This window comes from Cantharellus anzutake (genome assembly GCF_015039405.1).
Source record: "Cantharellus anzutake strain C23 chromosome Unknown EI90scaffold_41, whole genome shotgun sequence".
NCBI classification, from domain to species: domain Eukaryota; kingdom Fungi; phylum Basidiomycota; class Agaricomycetes; order Cantharellales; family Hydnaceae; genus Cantharellus; species Cantharellus anzutake.
Genome location: NW_024066991.1, coordinates 632,860 through 651,832, shown reverse-complemented (window position 1 = coordinate 651,832; position 18,973 = coordinate 632,860). Strand labels below are relative to the sequence as shown.

Here is an 18,973-nt window from a genome sequence, read left to right as displayed (position 1 = left end):
GGGGCGCGTGTGATGTTCGAAAGCGGCTGGAGTCGTCGGACTCACCGCATCGGTCAGCGTTGCTCGAGCGCTTCCTTGGCCCTTCCGGGTGTGCTACATGTCCCCCACAACTATATTGCTGTAATTAGTAGGGCAGCTCATGGTAAATTTGAATAGGATTGGCGCCGTAGGCGTTTATGGTGGAGCAGCAATGAGAGCAGCAAGTTGGGAATATGGGTGATGGGGTATACCTTTGGGACTCTACTGGAAGGGAATTGCGTCAGTAGAAATGATAGTGCGAACTGAATGATGATGAATATCATTGATACGGCACTCTCAAATTGAGCTAGCTCGAAGCTTCCAGATAGATAGGGAACCATGCAAGTGGGCGAGACAGGGAGACCATTGCCTTATTTGGAGGGTTGTTGAGCGCGGGAGGCCCGTCGGCATAAGGAGTGGACGCTAATTCAATTGATAGTTGATTGAGCATCGCACGTCACTGACGGCGATCTCACTAGAAAATTGATGAGCGCTGGCGCTCTGTACAGCCTCTCCTACCGCAATACAATAAAGGAGCAGGACTACTATAATATGAGAGATGTCACAGCCCCATTCGTACTGATGGCCGCATGCAAGGATAAGCTTCCACTCAGCAGTAGCTATGGTGGGACCAGGGCGAGATGGAGGAGACAAGGAAGGACCAAACTAAATGATAGTTGTCCTGTTTGGCCCCACATATCACACGGCCTCTGAACGAATTATCGGTCGTACCAGATGAACTACAGAGAAATGTTAAAGTACAAAAGCATGCCGAAATCAAATATACCAAAGAGAACGAGGAGATGCTGTCAGAGACGTATACCTAACTCGTGTCGGATGAACCGTAGGAATATTCCGGCGTATCATCTGGTGCTGGATGTGGCACTGGCCGCGCAATGGACATTTGGACTGTAGGACCTTCGCCAGGCCTCCATTCTGGCCTAGTAACATTCCTGGGAATAGAGGAGTCCGGAAACGAGACACCTCTAACGTCTTGTGAGCCCATTCTACCAGTTGGGTGCCTTGGGTTGCGGCCGAGGTTCACAAGCCACGGAGAGCCTGAACCTATGCCAGCCATATTGAAACTAATTGGTGGACTAACACTTCTGGGATTGGCTGGGTCTGACGGGGGATTGTCGTATCCGGAACCGCGTCTGTCCGTACCCGAATTTTGAGGACCGGCTGAAGGCCTGGATCCCTGTGGAACAGGTGCGACTGGTCTTGTAAGACTCCTGCCTTCCTGACCTCCACTCTCACCGGAACGAAGGCAGTAAAGGGCCAGAGCCGAAAAGATAACGAGAGCCACTGCTCCACCAGCCGCACCGCCTATAATGGCTGCCGTGTGTGTCGACTTGCCCGGCGTGAAAGTTACAGCAGGATCCGAGCTAGTCGAAGTTGAGGTCATCGGGCGAGTAGCAGTGGGAGTGATGGCGTTGGTGCTAGAGGGATCGCGGATAGACGTTGGGATAGAAGTTGTCGCACTCGTGCTAAAGGTCTGGTACCATCAGTATTTCTTCTGTGCCCTCAATGGGAGACTATCACCTGAGTCAACGTCGAGAAAACGGACCGAACCGAAGTGGAATTGGAGAGTGACTGGACAATAAACCAGAGCCGTTATATTCGACGGACAGGAAGACGTTGGTGCAAGTTCGGTAGATTAATGCCCACCTCGGATGCAGTATTTGTCGACTTCTGCGTGGTCGTGGTCGTCGTCGTGGTCGTGCGTCGTGGTAGTGCTCTAGTACTGTTAATGGTTCTTCCGCGTATTCAGTGGGAAGCCTTTACCTGAGTTGATGTCGATGAGACGGACGAAAACGGGGCGGGGGAGAGCGGCTGAGTAGTAGAATGCGAGCCCTTTATGAACACCAGACGTTGATGCGAGTTTGACCAGATTGATACCCACCTTGGATGTCAGTGATGGATTAGCCTGAATCGCCCTTCACCCATTAGCCATAGCACCTCAGGAAGCATAACGTCATCCACACCTGAACAATATAATAATTGCTTGAGACCATAGTGTTACCACTATCTGCAAAGATCAAGTATATTATGGTTCCGACACTGTCTGAAAGTTTGCTGTTGATCGGAAGATAGGAGAGCTTAGGAGATCGCTCGATTCGAGATAAGCGAAAGCGCACAGTTGAACGCTTGTGTCATTGCCAACGTACAAATACCGGACCAAGTGAAGGACGTGAATCCCAAGTGCTAAACTGAAAGGGCTCTGGGGGACGGGATTTCAGTCAAAATGGTCAGATTGGGGGTTGATAAGATGACGGGTTCTGGGAGTCCACAAATCTGGAGGCTTGCAGCAGACAAACTCACAATACAGGCACCCTCCCAATACACAGCGAAGTTGACTTGGTAATAAATTGATCCAGGCGCTGGGAAATGTACATTGCAAGATTGAGCGCTAACATGTAGGACGAAAAGGAAGAATAGCGAAAGTGCCGGGAGATTATTGATTGCCATATCAGAATCAACGTGATGCTGGCCTCATTCGTGAGGTGGGGGTTGTCACGAAGCTGGGTGAGGGGGATCTCTCGAGCCGAGTAGCACTATATAAAGCACAAACCGCGACTGAATTATCACAAGCTAGAGTCAAATTGAACGAGTTGCGCCGCACGGCGCCTACGGTGGAGGGCGAATGACAATAGCATGTTGGGAAGGTAGATGACGGAGACCGTATATTCTCACCTGAGGCTGGTTTTGGGACCGGAAAATAACTCGATCCTAACAAATTTGATAACACCTTGACATATTGCTCGTCAAGACTCGGCCAGCTCAGGTAGTGTTCAGCTTCGGGCGAGAGGACGCTCGCAAAGCACTATCTTCCTCGGAAAGAATTTGAGAGCAGGCCGACTCACCACAACGGCATGCTACTACGACATCAGCACGGCATTGCAATAATTTGGTGAGTGCGTCCACACTTATAGACAATGATCCCAAGTCATCCTCTATCTCGCTACTCACCATTGTCGTCCCTCCATCGACCTTGTGAACTTGTTTTCATATCGTTCCCCTTCCTCGGACGTCCAACCGACGTATGTTCCGGCATGACTTGCTTGCATTTGCGCCGAGTGGATGTGGGCTCGGGAGGATCCAGCCGAACCAGCGGGGACGCGTTAAGGGTTTGCAAAGCACATCTATAATCTAGTCTCCTACAGCTGCAGCGTAACGCCAAATCTTCCAAAATAGCGTACGGCACTCAGTCTCTATCATGTACGGTAAAGATCGAGAATTGAGAGCATATCAACGAAAGGTACAGCTTAAGGCAGCGCACTTAAGCATCGACAACCCAGAGAGAACGTGAAACGACAAGGTCGGTCGCGTACTTATATCATGGCTCGACAGAGAGTCAACCGTTGTTGCCTCAACATGTTCATCATGTCATTAATTTTTACACACACACCCACTCAGCAGAGAAAGATTGAATTCAGCCTTAATTCCAATATATCGAGGCTGGTATACCCCACAGATGGACTACAAAACTCAAGAGAAATATCAAAGTACGCCGAAATCAAATATACACCAAAGAGAGATCTCGGGCAGAAACCTAACCCAACTCGGGTATACCATAGGGATATTCGGGCTTCCCGTCTGGCACTGGATGTGGCGCTGATCGCAGAACGGACATTTGGACGGTAGGGCCTTCACCGGGGTTCCTCCCGAGTGGAGAGGAATCCGGAAACGAGATACCTCTGTGGCCTTGTGAGCTCCTTTCCCCGCTTTGGCGGCTTGAGTCGCTACCAGGGTTCGCAACACGTGAAGGTCCCGAGCCTACGCCGGCCGAAATGGGACTATTTGGCGGACTCGCATTTCCGGGATTCGCTGCCTCTGTCAGGAGATTGTCATATCCGGAACCACCTCCCGTATCCGAAGTATGATGACCAGTCATGGACCCAGGCGACGGATACACCAGTGTGTGAACGTTCCCTCCCACCATACCCATATTAGCACCGGTGAAGCCGGCATGCCCTCCCAAGGGCACCGGTGCGACGGGACCTTTAAGATCTGCGCCACCTTGACCTCCACTCCCACGAAAGCGTAAGCAGTAAAAAAGGAGAGCAGAAAAGATAACGAGAGCCAGTACACCACCAGCCGCACCGGCTATAATGACTGTCGTATGCGTAGAATTTCTCTGGGTGGGAGGCACGGTAGGGCTGAAATCCGAAGTTGATGTGGTCCTGCTAGAGGTCTGGTAATGTTAGCATTTCTTCACGTTTCGATGGGTGGCCTTTACATGAGTTGACGTCGATAAGACGGACCAAAACGAAATGGACGAAATGGATGCAATGGATGCAATGGATGCAACGGAAGTGAGCGACTGGATAGCATAATCAGGGTTGGTTATATTCGAAGAACACAGACGTTGATAAAGATGAATACCCACCATGGATGCTACATATGGATCGGCCTAAATCATGATTCGATAATCAGCCATAGCACTTCTAGGAATATGACCCCATCCACACCTGAACAGTATACAAAGGACTTGACACGTTGCTGCCATAGCCACTTTGAAAGAAGAAGTATATCCTGACTCCGGAAGAGTTTTGGAATAAGCTGTCAGTCGGAAGATAGGAGACAGGTGAGAGATTGTCTGATTTGAGTCAAGAGAAAGCGCACAGTTGAACGCTCACGTCGTTACCAGTGTACGAGTATTGGAGTACGTCAAGATCGTAATTCCAAACTTGCAACGTGCAAGGGTTCTAGGGGGATGCGAATTTAGTGAAGAATGCCCATAGGGGTTGATAAGATGATATGCTCTGGAAGGTCACAAATCTGGAGGAGGGAAACCCACGGACTCACAGAACAGTCTCCGTTCCAATACACGTCAAAGGTGACGTCGTCATAAATTGTTCCGTCCGCCGGGAGATGTACATCGCATTCCCCAGCGTTAACATGCAGGACGAAAAGGAAGAACAGCGCAAGAGCCCAGAGTGTGTCGTTTGCCATATCAGAGTCAACGTGGTGTTGGCCCCGTTCGTCAGAAGATGGCAGTGGGGGTGTCGTGAAGCTAGGGGGGAGGGATATCTAACGCATTAAGGCGATATGAAGGAGGCACCCGCCGGGACTAGTGATTTGCAAAAGGTTTCAACCCAAAAGAGCTGCATTGGGGTCTGCAGCGTCGTGTATCCAATGTGCCAGAATGGGCCGCATTAGGCCGCATGGCATGGTACATAAGCCCAGTTCGCTCGCGCTCTTGCAATCGGCAGGGTTTTGCTGGATTTTGCGATACCCTGCAATGTGTCGCTACAGGCCCCCGCTGTTCTGTAAAGACTCCACCTCCGCTCCTTATAGTAACGGGTGTGTCTCGCAAATCATAGTAGGACCACGACCCCGGTCAAACGACGCGGGCGCGAAAAGGCGGTGCGTATAATTGGAGCATCCTGAACGTGATTATCCACCTCGTGCCCGTACACTATTTCCATGAAGTATCCTGGGCTCAATATACCTGGAAACAGCCAAAATTCCTTGCGGCGCAACAAGTCAGAGTTTTGCCAAGCGCACCATATATAGCAACTAATTGTCACCAGCTCGCGAATAGGGCGTGCCATAGGGCGCTTAGGACGGAGCATGAAAGACGGCAGCGTGTCAAGAATGCGGAGAATGGGGACAGTACACGTTCATGTGAGGCCGGTTTTGAGACCTTCCGTCCGAGGGGACAGAGGCTGCTAACTGGTAAACACACTTTGATACATTAAAAGTTGGCAAGAGGCTCACAAGCATTACCCCACCTGGTCCGAGGGACTCACCACTACCCAACAGTGTCACGATGTGGGAATGCAGTCACGGGGAACAGTTTCCGTGATGCGTGCTGGCACTGGCAGTAGGAGTTCGGTTCGTTTCGGAAGGCCGAACCCGAGTCCGAACCGAACCTGAGATCGCCAACTGATTCAGTTCGGGTTCGGGCCGACACTAGGACGTGTATTCACGATGACTCAGAGCAATCGATTGACTGTGTTCGAGAAATATTAAACAGACCTCCCGATTTTCTCTGCACACCTCGCTGCCTCCATATATATCGTCTCACACTCTTCCCATTTGTGAAGCTTCGCCTGAGTGGCCACTTTTTGGCCTCCTTCCTTTCCTGGCGACATCGTAACAGGAAATCTGGATCTCTCCAATGTGCTAGGATTAACAGGCGGTTGCGATTGTGCGGTGTGCTTGGTGGCTGAGAACGCCGTCTCACATGACATGATGATCCGGGGACGGGGAGAACGTCCCGCACTATCATTTACAACACCGGATAAGCATAGGCCAGGATCCTAGCCTCTACTAAGGATAATCAAAGCCCCGGTTCTATAAATACGCGGTAGTTGGGAACTAAATGGCATGCATGCACTTGTTGGGGTGGCAGGAACTTGGCGCATTTATGAGTGGTTCTGCAACACAGCAGCACCGCAGTTCGAGTTCATCCTGGTTCGTTTCGCAGTTTCGTCAATGGTCCGAACCGGTTCGTCATGAACTTCGGCACTCAGGCATAGGTGATCGTGAATCGTTTAGACGGAAGGCGGCAATCAGTGTAGAACCAATGCAGCTACTTATTAATGAGGATAATTCACAGTTGAGTTTATCAGGATTTTGTTCTCCCCTTGAGGCTGCTAGCTCACCGATCGGTTGAAATCCAGCCTCTATTTCAATAGAGATTGGTGACCTTGCCCGGACGGACTATAATTCTCAAGAGAAATAATCAAACACTAAAAGTACAAAGTATACCAAAAAAAAGAGTCAAATATACACCCCTAAGTGAGAAAACGATGGGATGCCATCACGGATGGAAAACCTAACCCGGCCCCGACATTTGGGCAGTATGGTATACACGGGGCTCCCGTCTCGGTGCAACAATTTCGATGCCAGGGTTCACAACCTGTGGAACTCTCTCAGGAATAGCTGCCCCTACCACAGGATTGTCATATCTGGAACGATCTCTGTTCGTATGTACAGTGGTATGATGACCGGTCATGGACCCTGGTGACGAATACGCGAGGTTGTGAACGTTCCTCCCTACCCCACTCATATGGGTTCCGGTGGGGCGGGTAGGTCTCCCCGAGGGAACCGGCGCAACTGGACCTCCGATATTTATGTCCTTTTGATTTCCTCTCTCATGGGAACGTAGGTGGTGAAGGAGCAGAGCCGAAAGAGATGCGAGAGCCACTGCACCGCCAACGGCACCCCCGATGATGCCTCCTATATTTGTTAAATTTCGAGGAGTTGGGTTGGAATTCCGGATGGTAGCGGTTGATGGGGGACGACGAATGGAGGTGATCGTATTGGTCATGCTAGGGGCCTGGTAATATTAATACTTCTTCCACGTTCTTAGTGGAAGGTCTTTACCGAAGTAAACGTTGAGAAGACGGATTGGAACGAAAGGGAGAATGCAGGTGACTAGACCACACAATCAGAGCGAGTTATGTTCGAGGAACAGGCAGAGGTTAACTTGACGCAAGCTTGGTCAGATTGATACTCACCTCGGATGTTAGTGAGGAGGTTAGTGCCTCGGAGAGTGAGGATAGCTTGGACGGTACGGACTGTACGGAGAGCGAAAAGAGGGTTCCGTTCGATGAGCCGGGCTAAATCACATCCAATAATTAGCTGTAGCACCTCTGGGAGTATAGCCTCATCCTCACCAGAACAATATAATCAGAGCTTGTGAGATTACTGCCATAGTCATCTCGAAAGTAGAAATATATCGTGGTTCCAGTAAGGTTGTAAAGTCCCCTGTCGGTCAGAAGATGAGAAACAGGAGATCACTCGATTCGATAGAAGTGAAAGCACACAGTTGAACGCTCGTGTCATTACCAGTGTACGAATATTGGAGTACGTTAAGATCCCGATCCCAAAGTTGCAAAGTGAAAGGGCCCTAGGGAACGGGATTTTAGAGAAAAATCCTCATATCGGGGGGGGGGGGGGGGGGGGGGGTCGGTAAGATGCTAAGTTCAGGGAGTCCACACATCTAGAGATGCACAACCAGGCCCGGCAGCCCACGAACTCACAGTACAGTCACCGTTCCAGTACACAGTAAAGGGAACTTCATCGTAGATTGATTGAAAGGCTGGGAAAAGTACATCGCAAGCGCTAACATGGAGAACAAAAAGGAAGGACAGCGCGAGCACTCGGAGGAGAGTGTTGATCGTCATATCCGAGTCAATTCGTGAGGAGACGACCGTGGGGGGTTGTCACGAAGATGGGTAAGAGGGATCTCTCAAGCCTGAAGGTGATATGAAGATTTCCAATCCGTGCTGCAGCACCGCATGACAAGTTTGTGCGATCTTGCAATCGGCAGGGCCTCGCTGAGTCTTCAGTTACCCTGCACTGCAGAGTCATCACTCTAGACGCTGAAATTATGTCATCTTTTTGTCCTCCGGCTGACATTTCTCGTTATGTTTGCCTCCTCTCCAAGTTACTCATCCTTGATTATCCTCCTTGATGATGATGATGATGAATTCAAGTCACCCGGAATGGTAATGGACGAGTGAATTGCGTTTGAATGGGTCCACCTTGGGGCCGTCGATCGACGATCATTACCGATCTGGGCATGAGGTGGGATTCAGAGCGCATAAGTGGTACTCTAAGAGTTGGGGGCTCAACCTCTCGTGTCTTTCGATCTTCTGCCCCTTTGCAATGCAGGAACATGGCAACATCGCCGAAGGATTCGAGAACCTTACCTCTTCCCTTGGAGCAGCCAAGGGTCCTTCTTCACTGGCACTTTGCCATGTGAATAGTACCACCGCTACACCGGTCCCAGACGAGCCCAGAGGACCACCACCGGCATTCACCTCCGTCTCTTTTCCATTGAAGAATGGAGAGGAACACTCCCGCCACGACCCCAAGTCAAACGACGCGGGTTGTCAGAGTTTTGCCAAGCGTACTATATATAGCACAAGTGCAACTGTTACTGGCTCGCGGCCAAATTGCATAGGGCGCTTAAGATGGGGCATGAAAGAACGGCAGGGTGTTAAGAATGCGGAGAACGGGGACAGTGTTGAAATTTCCTGTTTCTTGGTACGCTGTGGACCGTCCATTGAGTCCGTCGGACCATACTTCTTGCGCACGGGCATTTCCATGAAGGATTGCCTGATGCTTCTACTTTTGGCATCCATGTTGATGAACGCAGTCGAGGATGGTTTAAAAGCCACCTCGCGCGATTTTTTCTTTCCTCTCTCCTCAATTCACGTCTTTGGAACTGAGGTGAGATTCTCTTTCATCACTTGGAACTATTTAGACCAAGGGAAGTAACATAGAACTCGATTTGCACTCATCTCAATCTCTCGTAAACAGTGTGATATTATACCCAACTACCTGGAATACACGTCTGCTATGGTAGAACCCAACATAGGGAACACATGAAAGAACGCGGAGTACAGGTAGACATCTCAACGAACACTAGTCCCTGCAGATAGCGTCATGAGGACTGAGGGTTAAAATGAAAAGGGGTTCCGTATAGAGAAGATAAGAGAACAACAATTGTCAGGTACATACTTCATCGATTCAGCATAAAACATGGAACATTCGGTGTGTTTCATCACCAGGTGGGACGGAACCCAGCGTGAATCCGGATGCGAGAAAAGGGAATTGTACTTACGGTCACTAAGCTTCCGGTGCATCATCCGGGGGGGCTGGGCCTTGAAATCGACTAATGCAAGGCGAAGTTCCCGCCAGCAGCGTAACTCCACGTTAGTGGCGAAGAACTACACCAGTGGACTTGATCGGCTTACCATTAAATTTGCTCCTTGCCCGATGAGGGCGACATAAGATATTCCTGGACATGTAAGGATGTCAGCATGAGTCTTAATGTGAGAGGGGAAATGATACTTACGGCCAAACCTGCTGGGTGGACACAGTACGAGCCAACTGGCCCGCAAAGTTCCACCCTAACAGGGAAGGGGCATGGACAACAGGCATAAACGCCTGTGGGAACATATCCACACCGACGCCATGAGGGCGTCCCGCCGAAGGTCCCCTCTCCCGAAATAAATGCGACGTACCGCGGTGACACCTAAACAGAACGTTGTACGAACGAGTTCAGCGAACATTGCCTGTTAGCCAAGAGAAAATCCTGATACGTACTATTCAAAAGACAGGACGGACATGTTCTTGGAGGGATAGCCCAGAGATAGAATACAAGGCTGAACGATGAGCACACGAGGAGGGTAAAATCGAAGACGGAATACACAGAAAGAATCCTAGGTTGCGATCGAAAGGCTACAAAGGCTGGGACCTTCAAGCGAAACGGCCTGGGGCCAGAGCGTACGTCGAGGAAACAAGTTGGAGCGGAAAGCCGGCCTCGTTCTTTCTCACCGTGCGTCCATTGGATAGGATGGGTTCCCATACTCGATTCGCCTCAGCTTTGGTCCACTCCCCTCTATCAATCAAACCTACAAGGTGCGTCAAATCCATAAGGTGTACCACTGGTCATCGGAGTCCATGGGCCAAACAGTCATAGAGGGGAAGTATGATGTAAACCCGGTAGATAATAGAACTGATCCACAAGCGGTTTCGCCAAAGCAGACACGGCCAGGTCGCATGAAGATGAGAGTTGTGTCATAGTTCGATTGAAAAGGTAAAGACCGCGTCTCTTTTGTCGACATGGGTGTGCTGCAAAGTGAATAAACCGCGGCCTAGATATAACCCACAGTTTCAGGATCAGGTTAGCGAACAGGGGTAGGAGCAGACTTCGAGGATGGCGACTAAGATGTGACAGTGCGAATGGTAGGATGTAGTGGTGGAAGGCCGATGGGATAAGGTGTATAAGGATGCCGAGACCGTGAAAGGTTTAGAGTGAGCACCGAGGTATTGGCGATCCAAAGATAGTGAAGGTGGGTAGCGACTGGAGTCCCGGGATGGAGGCGCAGGGAAAAGGAACTAGCAGACGCGCCAGAACTTGCAAGCGAAGGTCAGTCGTTCTTTGCGATTGCGCATCCATTGGGTAGAAGGGCTTTTTTGCGTCTCCGTACTCGATTCACTTCAGGTTTTTCTCACTTCCCAGAGGATGGGATCCACAAGGCCACAGTTTCGAAGCCCCGGACAAGAATACATCGGCACCATCCCAAGCGGTAACGGAGGAATACGCTGATTGATCCGATAGTCATGATGGAAAGAAGCTGGTCGATAAGTAGTCTTCACACAAAAATGGGAGCTAGCGTCACAAGTCGATTAAAAGGTCAAGGCACTATCTCCAAGTAGTGAGCGAAGATCGGCAGCCTGGAGATCATCCGAAGTGTCAGGGTTGCTGCGCAGTAGGCGGGGGACCTGGACAAAAAGGGACTTCAAGGATGGCAGATGGTACGAATGGCAGCGGCTCAGGCGTCGAGTGTAAGGGTGGAAGGTCGATAGGAGAAAGTCAACGTGGTGTAGGACAGCATGGACAACGAGTAAGGGGTTGAGGGTGAAAGAGGTTCAGAATGGCCATAGACCGGGCTTAGAGAGACATCCAAGGACGGCAAGGCGAGTAGCGACTGGGGACCCGAGAGCGAGGGGGGAGAAGGAACTGGTAGGGAAAACTAATGCTCAGACCACGCTTTTATGCCTTTCGGATCTATTCAATCCTCTCCTTGTGATAACCACGCTCCAGAACTGCTGCAAGAATGAATAAAACCTTCCAAATCAAGTAACTTTCTTCGTCGAAATTCCAACCAGCGTTATGAACACGATCCCAGAATACAGTTGGTGTTTCACAAATTCCGAAATTCCTCGTCAGCGAGTGCACCGTTTAGCGTTGTTCAACCGCGAAACTGCTCCCAAAACGTCCCGCTACAATATCCGTGAGCGGGAGATTGAGGGACGATACAAGACGCCAGGAGGGGGAGAAGGCCCGTTAGGAAAACATATTCACTCTGTGGCGAAGAAGATGGCTAGGGAAGATCCGGTCATCAAGCCGATGCATCAGCATATTAGCCAGATTGGTTATTCGTGGATTATTAACCTAATTGACTCTATATAGAAGAACTTGCGCACCCTGACAGGGTTACGCCCCGAAACCATCGCTGCACTGGGGCACAAAGTTTGCCGCGCATTCCAATATACCAGGATCTTTGCTGAAGAGTGTAGTTGAATATCATAGTGTAGCGGTGAACCGTGTCGTCGACGCCACTTTGTGGCAAAGAAAACTCCAGTCGACGCTTCCACAAATGCAACACGGACCCTTCAGTCGAGTGCTGCCGTTAGGGCGACACACCGTGAATAAGATCGAGTATCCAGATCTTCCGTATCACTCAACTCCAATTTCTTGAGGAATTTCTCGAGACACAGATCACGAACCACCCCACTCCGTTGACAGCGAGCACGGAAAAATGTTCATACGGAGTCGAACGATTGGAAGAGGACAGGCGGAATGTGGTCGCGATCTGCTGTTCGACGTTGTGGAAAAATCAGGAGCTCATGGCCATCTCATCAGGAATGCCCAAAAAAAGTAAATATGCACCAAAAATTACATAAGTGTTAGCTGGTATTGTGATGAATGAGGAAGGTTCGTTCCCACCGGCGGCCCTGCCCCGGATGGATGGACATTGGACCCACACTTCGGGTCCGCCACGTGTTTGGATGCCCAAAGGCAAGCACGAGCACAAAGCGCAGCTACAGACATCACAAGCACAGATAATCACGGATGACAAGCCGCAACTAAGCAATTGCGGAAGTCTGCATCCAGCTGGGTGAAAAACTCCTCAAATGCAAAGTCTTGTGCCGAGCACCTAAAACGCAACTCTCCGTGTGGCGAGGTGTTCCTGTGGCCCATACACGCTAACGCCATGTCTGAGGAAGTTGTTCCCTTGGTACGCTTACATTTGAGCGTCCACAACTAACTTTTTTCACTACAAAATGAGTGATGAAACGCCAAAGTTTCGTCATTGGCCCTTTCACCAGGTCTGCTAATTGAAGTAGGCTCATTCACTGCGCCGAGAACCCCTGTTCCTATCCATGTGTCTTCACGCGTTAAATGGTGCTTGATATGGAGCGTGTGTCTGTCTGCGATATTGATATCGCCACACAATCGAAGCCAACCCCTTGACCCACCACTGCATGGAAGACCAGACATCGCATGTCTGATCCTGGGAAAAGGCGAGGGCAGCACAGCGCGCAGTGTGCGATGTGAATACCACTGATGCTCCCCAGGAGTGATGCGCGCTGCATTTCTAGACATCCCAATTTCCATAAATACAAAACGAGGTCCTGAAAGCTATACACCCCGATTTCACTGGAATGGAGAGACGTATCAAGTTCCTCCGCTCTCCCATTCCTGTGAATGATGGAGGTATTGCCCTTCAGGCCACATATGAACTTATGGGCGTCAAACACACTCCTGTCTGTCTTAAGAAATTGAGGGCTCTGCAGAGACCCAGCCCATGCTCCACAAATGAATCACTGTGATGCTTGAGTGATCGAGAAGTGGTCCAAAGTCCCCCAGAATGACTCTGATCTTGTGTGACTGAAGGTCAGAAGGTTTCAGGCTAAAGCCTTGAGCCAACCGCACATTATGCGAAGGAATCTTTCCATTCTGAGGCACGAGATTCCTCTATTTGCCATCTCCAGTCTGAGAAAATTTCCAGGACCCAGATGGCATTCCGACCACGAGCTAGAATATGGTTAGAATCGCCGTCACCTGGCACTCATTTCCTCGAGGAGAGAAGCCTGCTCGTTTTTCGTTCATCTGCAAGGATGGACAAGACGAAATACGCGTGCTGCAAGAGAGAGGGAGACCTTGTGAAAGAATAAATATGGCGACTCAATACTGGATATGGAAGTCCCTTCCTGACTCGCTTGCTTCCGTTGCTTTCCTATCCTCATCCGAGCGTTGGGGGATCACGGCATGGCCTGCTAACCACTGTCGTGTGGACAACTGCAGCTGTTGTTTCGACTCGTCACCCCGGAAATGACCCGGGGGAGACTGCGGAGGTGTGTCTCCAATCCTGTCCGAACTTCTCATCTAGATCTCACTCCTGTGCGTCGATGGTTTCGGCACATCATCTCAGTTCTCTCCCCCACCCAGGCGCTTCTACCCACTCCGACCGGTGGAAAACGGAATGGCCCGACACAGCCCGAAGTCCCGTAGTTCCCTCGCGTAGAAGCAGTCCTATCCGTCTCCTAGCCGAACGACCAGTACTCTTCTGTGAGCCGGTTTTCATTCGAAGTCGTTTTCACCGTGTGCGTGCTCGGACATGTGCAGTTCGGGTGGGCACATCTGGGTATTCCAGATTTTGCTGATTTGTTGAGCTTCAGAGCGCCCAGCGGCTATCGTGCGTATGCTGAAGGTGCCACCAATTTTAATGGAACTTGTTCATATCATTCTGTGCTTTCGCACTCCTGACACTCATACGGACAACTCATCAATTCATTAACTTCGTCCGAGACTCGCTCGCGTTTGAAGGACGTATCCGTTACTTGTGACCCACTTTTTGCTTTCTGCTCACACCAAGTTGCACTTTGTTCGGAAGGATTGCTTTGATTCTCGACTCCGCGCACCCTCAAACATACACCCTGCGAGCGACCAAACCATAGTTTCCATGGAGCTCCACAGATGGCCTCTCGTTCTTAACTGCCGGAGGCTGATCAAATCACTGCAGCGTTACCGAATACGATGTCGATTGCAGTATATAATTCCTTCATACAATGAATAAATGCTGCGCTTCCATGACTCTCCGGTGCTAGTATATACACACATGGTGGATTCGATTGACGTGACTGGCCTTCAACGGCCCATTCCATCAGTTAAATCTTGTGGAGTTAACGGACATCCCGGTACCGGCGTATGGTGATGCGGATCATATTCATGGACGCGCTGATGTATATCATCAATGAAGGGGTCGACGTTTTCCACCGAATTCCCCAATTCCGAGGACTGGAGGGCATTAAATCAATATGCTCAGCGAAGATGGTCGCCTGCAATGTAGGCGGATACCCAGAATAAAGACTGAAGCGCTGAGGCCGGCGCACACAAGTCATACTTAATCTCGTGTTTCCATTAAATTCAAAAACATCCGTCCATCCGTTGCTGCTGCGTTCAGGCTGTATTACGAGTCGGGTGCCGTTGCCGTTGCCAAATCTTAGTTGGCCATTATAACCAGTCTTCGCTATCAACCCAGTGGCTCCGATTAGTCAGATTCACGCATGGGAATCATGTGGCCGGATTCAAACCTCGGCTGGCCCTGCAAGCTCGAATAGACCCTCACGTTGGTGACACGGAGAAGGGTTGGTCCTAGCGTGCTGAGCCGGTATGTGACCCTCATATTAAGACCCTAGTGGATGTCCTGACATACCTGTTTGTGCATAGTACCCTTGGGTTCCGTTCCAATACCCGAAGTCATCTGGGAGGACAGGGGGTTACTGGGGATATGTGGAGAACGAAACGACACGAAGCTTCTATTGCTGTCCCCAGTCCCGGTGTCACCACCAGCGGACGGGTATTTATCAGATGGCTCTTGGTAGATCCGGTCAGTACTCATCAAGGACTCTGGCTTCTGGGATGGAGGTACAAGGGCGTCCATACACTTCCTACGCGGGAAATTTTGGCTTACATGATTTTGACCTCCTTCCTGCTCTTCATTAATGTAAACTGCGTCGCGACGGCTGCATCTCAATCATGGTTCTGTTGGAAGTCGAAACTTCGTATCTTTTCGTGCTTCTTGGGCTCAAGACTCGGGCATAAGTAATGCTGAAGGCTTCATCACAAAGTTAATGTGTGAGGATGGATAGATCATGCAAGACGGGTCGCATGTGGTCAAACAAACTAGTATAGCTGCTGCTTTCTTCCGTCAACATAGAGGACCTTGCAGCTGATCCCGGAGTTTGGCAGACAACTAGTACATGTACATATGGCACAAAGTGGTTTTGAACTGCCGATCAAGTCGGCCAACGCATGTGAATTTCATGAACGTAGCTCTGCGGTGGCTCAGGGTAGCTCGATGGCCCTGACATTGGTCACGGAGGAATGACGGTGCAGTGGATCTTTATGACTCGAGTAATAATATAAAGTGTTGTCACTCTGCCTTGTCAAATTTCAAAATCAACAACACAGCTGAACCTGAACCTTCGACCATGCCCTACCCTCGTGCAGTCGCCATCATGGCACAAAACTTGATCGCGCTGACGGCATCCAACCCCGACCTTCACAAGAGCAAGTTCAACATGCTGTGGAACGGTATTCTCAATCATCACTTTCCCATTGAACTGCAATACGGGGTAGCACTGCAGGCATCTATCTCTAGCGCGGGTAGCAAACTAGAGTTTTTCGAGGTGAAGGTAGCGCGTGAGGAGGAAGATATTGTGCTGGTGCTCAAGCTGAAGAGACCAGCTGAGGACACGGAGAGTGGAAGAGAGACTATCAAGAAAGAACTGGTCGCCCACGTTGAAGAACGCTTTGACGAAACTAAATATCCTGCGATATACGCCATTGGCGGTATAGGCCTCTCTTGGGTCGCTTACAAAATGAACAAAACTAGCCCATCGGAGCCTGAGCTTTTCGTGGCCTGGTCCAGTAACGTTACCTCTGCTACATCCTATAACGCGATGCAAACAATTGTGAATCACATCGATGGGATGACCGGTACCGCTCGTCAGTAATGGCTATTGGAAAAGGCAAGCAGTCGCTTTGAACTAAACCTGGTCGGCTGGCTGATAGTGGAAATATACTGCGCTGACATGGTGGACCTAGAAGTTGAGTGGAACGTCATTCACAGGTTTTCGCCAAGACGTGTAGCTATATACGAACAGCAGTGGTGATATCAGTTAGGAGTTGAAAGTATCGTGCCTCAGTTCGTCATCAGCGATCGAGGGGAGGCATTCCGACCCGAGAGTTCCTGGGTAATTCCCGATTTGTTCAAATATTCGTGAACGTCGATGGTCCCTCACCATCCGTACCAGGGCCGACGTTTGGGACTCCCTGTAATGTACGGTGATGAAAGTGTCTCTTGGCCCAAAGTAGGCGTTGTCCTACGCCCCATTCCTCTCACTGACTGCCCATGCCAGCTTTGCTTCTGTATGCAACGAAAATCCGCGTGTGCATCTTGGCTCACGCGCTTTTCTCCAGGCAGGAATGCAATGTGGCCGAATCACTTTACGCAGATGATTAGGTCACTGACCGTGGTTGTCTAAACGCAAGGACGCGTTACACAGATAGAAGAATAATAATATAATGCCTCGGGCTCGCAAACACCTGATTAGGAACAACGTTCTTGTTATATTGTTACATTGTTACATTTTTGTATCAAAATCATAGGTATGCCACCTTGCTTGGCGCACATCTGGGACCAATAATCATCAAGAATCACGTTGGATTGCATTCCAGGGCTCGTCGACGTCAAATCCATGCATAGTCGCCACCATGCATATCGTGCCATAGTCCGTGTCCTCCCATGGTTCATTGCCGTAGGCAATATAATCTATCTTGACGAACTTGTCAGGATTCTTGGTGACCTCGATGATTCCTAGCACCCGAGGGGTCCCGCCTCCTAGAAAGTTGATAATTTCGTTCGTTCCGCCCTCGACCTCTTTGGGCGCATCGATGCTGGCGACCCATCGGGGGAGTATCGCATGAAGGTGAGGGTCAAAACTATCCTCATATTTATGTTTGATTTTCCAGTTCTCGGGGTCAGTAGGGAAGAGAACGTGGTGAAAGGTGACACGAACGCCGGTTCGAATCAATGCATGATACAAAAGAGCATCATGGCCTTTCAGCTGAGAAGGGAGGCATGAATATCACCAAGGCAGGGGAAGAGCTGACCTCATCCCTACCTTGCGTGTGACTGAATCAGCCCTTTCTTTCATCCCATTCATAGGCTAATGGCGCGTATTCGTGAGCCCATGGTATGTTTGCAATCATATTCGCTGACTCACGTATTGGTGTTCCAAGTAGAAACAAAGACGCGGGTGTTCTTCGGTGAAAATACCAGGTGCAGTGAGCGCACGATATAAGGGATCGATATTAAGATCTCGACATTCAGCTGAAGCCCGGGAATCGAACGATGAATTATTACTGCCGCTTTTATTATCTCCCTTCCTTCTCTTACGAAAGCGCTGAGTGGTTCGCAAAACACGCGGCTCCGCGCCTAACGGTTATTGCCCCCGCCTACGTTACCGAAGCGCGGTTCTCCAAAGGACCAAGAGGCACGAAGGAGTCGTCTGGCCAACATTCCCAGGAGCCGTTTCAACTAACCCGTTTCGCCGCGGTTCTCCAACGCATCAAGAGGCACACTTACGCGTCTGGCCAACAATGCTCGGAGCCGGCATCCGTTGCCAACAAATCCAAAATGCATACTCCCCCCCGGAAACGGTGTACGAGTACCCCTAGGCGCTCCGAACCCACGCATCCATATGTTTTACTTCCCCTCTTGTACATAATTTTTGATCTTTTGATCCGTGCCCTTGGCGCCTCATTCGGGCAGCCTGCACGTGCACGTTAAATATCCAGAGCTCACACACACACACAGTTGCATCTGTGGCGGGATTCGACATATCCAGAATATAGCTGTTTGTACAGATATCTACTGCAATCATCTTCCTACAGCTCTAGAATCATTATCCCCACACGAATTTCGGAAAAAAGCAGGATCACCGGAGTGCCAGTGCTTGGTCATGGCTTCGTTCAATTGAACGCGGGCATCACGGCTTTCCCTCTGGCTTCTCGTCTTTGCGTAGTAGACTCTAGGAAATCATTCGGAAACTGCGGAACCCTTCACCCACTCCCCATCCTTCAGGGCCACACCTGGGAATGATTGGACAACTCGTTGTCCGCAGTCATTTAGACGTCTCCAATGACAAAATTGTTAGCGCAAATAATTTTGGAGCGGTCCATGCAGTTCTTTGTTCCGACGATCCGCCAATATTGACTCAGCAAAACCTATGGCCACAACGTGGATGATGCGTCACAATATTGGTTGTCGTCGTCAACACCAGAATCCTCATAAGGGTCCGGACTGTAGACCAGCTGTTATTGCTTATTATTTACTATAGACAGAATAAC

General features: G+C 50.1%; 6 protein-coding genes across 6 annotated transcripts; all 6 read right to left on the bottom strand.

The window, feature by feature from the left end:
* Nucleotides 1-533: 533 nt before the first annotated feature.
* On the bottom strand, nucleotides 534-2,237 carry EI90DRAFT_1795530 (uncharacterized protein). The gene is made up of 7 exons (XM_039052208.1): nucleotides 2,187-2,237; nucleotides 2,004-2,129; nucleotides 1,922-1,945; nucleotides 1,804-1,851; nucleotides 1,687-1,710; nucleotides 1,561-1,611; nucleotides 534-1,513 (listed from the first exon to the last, which is right to left on the bottom strand). Exons 2-7 carry the CDS (start codon nucleotides 2,031-2,033, stop codon nucleotides 842-844), a joined length of 849 nt encoding a protein of 282 aa, XP_038913570.1. The 5' UTR covers nucleotides 2,034-2,129; nucleotides 2,187-2,237; the 3' UTR covers nucleotides 534-841.
* Nucleotides 2,238-3,448: 1,211 nt separating this feature from the next.
* Nucleotides 3,449-4,880, bottom strand: EI90DRAFT_3067902 (uncharacterized protein). Its single transcript, XM_039061058.1, has 6 exons — nucleotides 4,828-4,880; nucleotides 4,645-4,727; nucleotides 4,491-4,581; nucleotides 4,409-4,432; nucleotides 4,259-4,342; nucleotides 3,449-4,213 (listed from the first exon to the last, which is right to left on the bottom strand). Exons 4-6 carry the CDS (start codon nucleotides 4,409-4,411, stop codon nucleotides 3,572-3,574), a joined length of 729 nt encoding a protein of 242 aa, XP_038913569.1. The 5' UTR covers nucleotides 4,412-4,432; nucleotides 4,491-4,581; nucleotides 4,645-4,727; nucleotides 4,828-4,880; the 3' UTR covers nucleotides 3,449-3,571.
* A 1,925-nt stretch (nucleotides 4,881-6,805) lies between these two features.
* On the bottom strand, nucleotides 6,806-8,159 carry EI90DRAFT_3127145 (uncharacterized protein; the record flags this gene model as incomplete). Its single annotated transcript, XM_039063988.1, has 6 exons — nucleotides 6,806-7,309; nucleotides 7,357-7,407; nucleotides 7,491-7,592; nucleotides 7,650-7,740; nucleotides 7,800-7,882; nucleotides 8,016-8,159. The coding sequence occupies 6 exons, from the start codon at nucleotides 8,157-8,159 to the stop codon at nucleotides 6,806-6,808; spliced, it is 975 nt and encodes a 324-aa protein (XP_038913568.1).
* Nucleotides 8,160-14,565: 6,406 nt separating this feature from the next.
* On the bottom strand, nucleotides 14,566-15,559 carry EI90DRAFT_3018195 (uncharacterized protein; the record flags this gene model as incomplete). Its single annotated transcript, XM_039057205.1, has 6 exons — nucleotides 14,566-14,660; nucleotides 14,749-14,854; nucleotides 14,950-15,086; nucleotides 15,122-15,251; nucleotides 15,273-15,507; nucleotides 15,531-15,559. The coding sequence occupies 6 exons, from the start codon at nucleotides 15,557-15,559 to the stop codon at nucleotides 14,566-14,568; spliced, it is 732 nt and encodes a 243-aa protein (XP_038913567.1).
* A 472-nt stretch (nucleotides 15,560-16,031) lies between these two features.
* On the bottom strand, nucleotides 16,032-16,541 carry EI90DRAFT_3067884 (uncharacterized protein). The gene has a single exon (XM_039061057.1). It carries the CDS (start codon nucleotides 16,404-16,406, stop codon nucleotides 16,167-16,169), a length of 240 nt encoding a protein of 79 aa, XP_038913566.1. The 5' UTR covers nucleotides 16,407-16,541; the 3' UTR covers nucleotides 16,032-16,166.
* A 730-nt stretch (nucleotides 16,542-17,271) lies between these two features.
* Nucleotides 17,272-18,143, bottom strand: EI90DRAFT_3127143 (uncharacterized protein; the record flags this gene model as incomplete). Its single annotated transcript, XM_039063987.1, has 4 exons — nucleotides 17,272-17,688; nucleotides 17,746-17,790; nucleotides 17,848-18,027; nucleotides 18,084-18,143. The coding sequence occupies 4 exons, from the start codon at nucleotides 18,141-18,143 to the stop codon at nucleotides 17,272-17,274; spliced, it is 702 nt and encodes a 233-aa protein (XP_038913565.1).
* Between the last annotated feature and the right edge of the window lie 830 nt (nucleotides 18,144-18,973).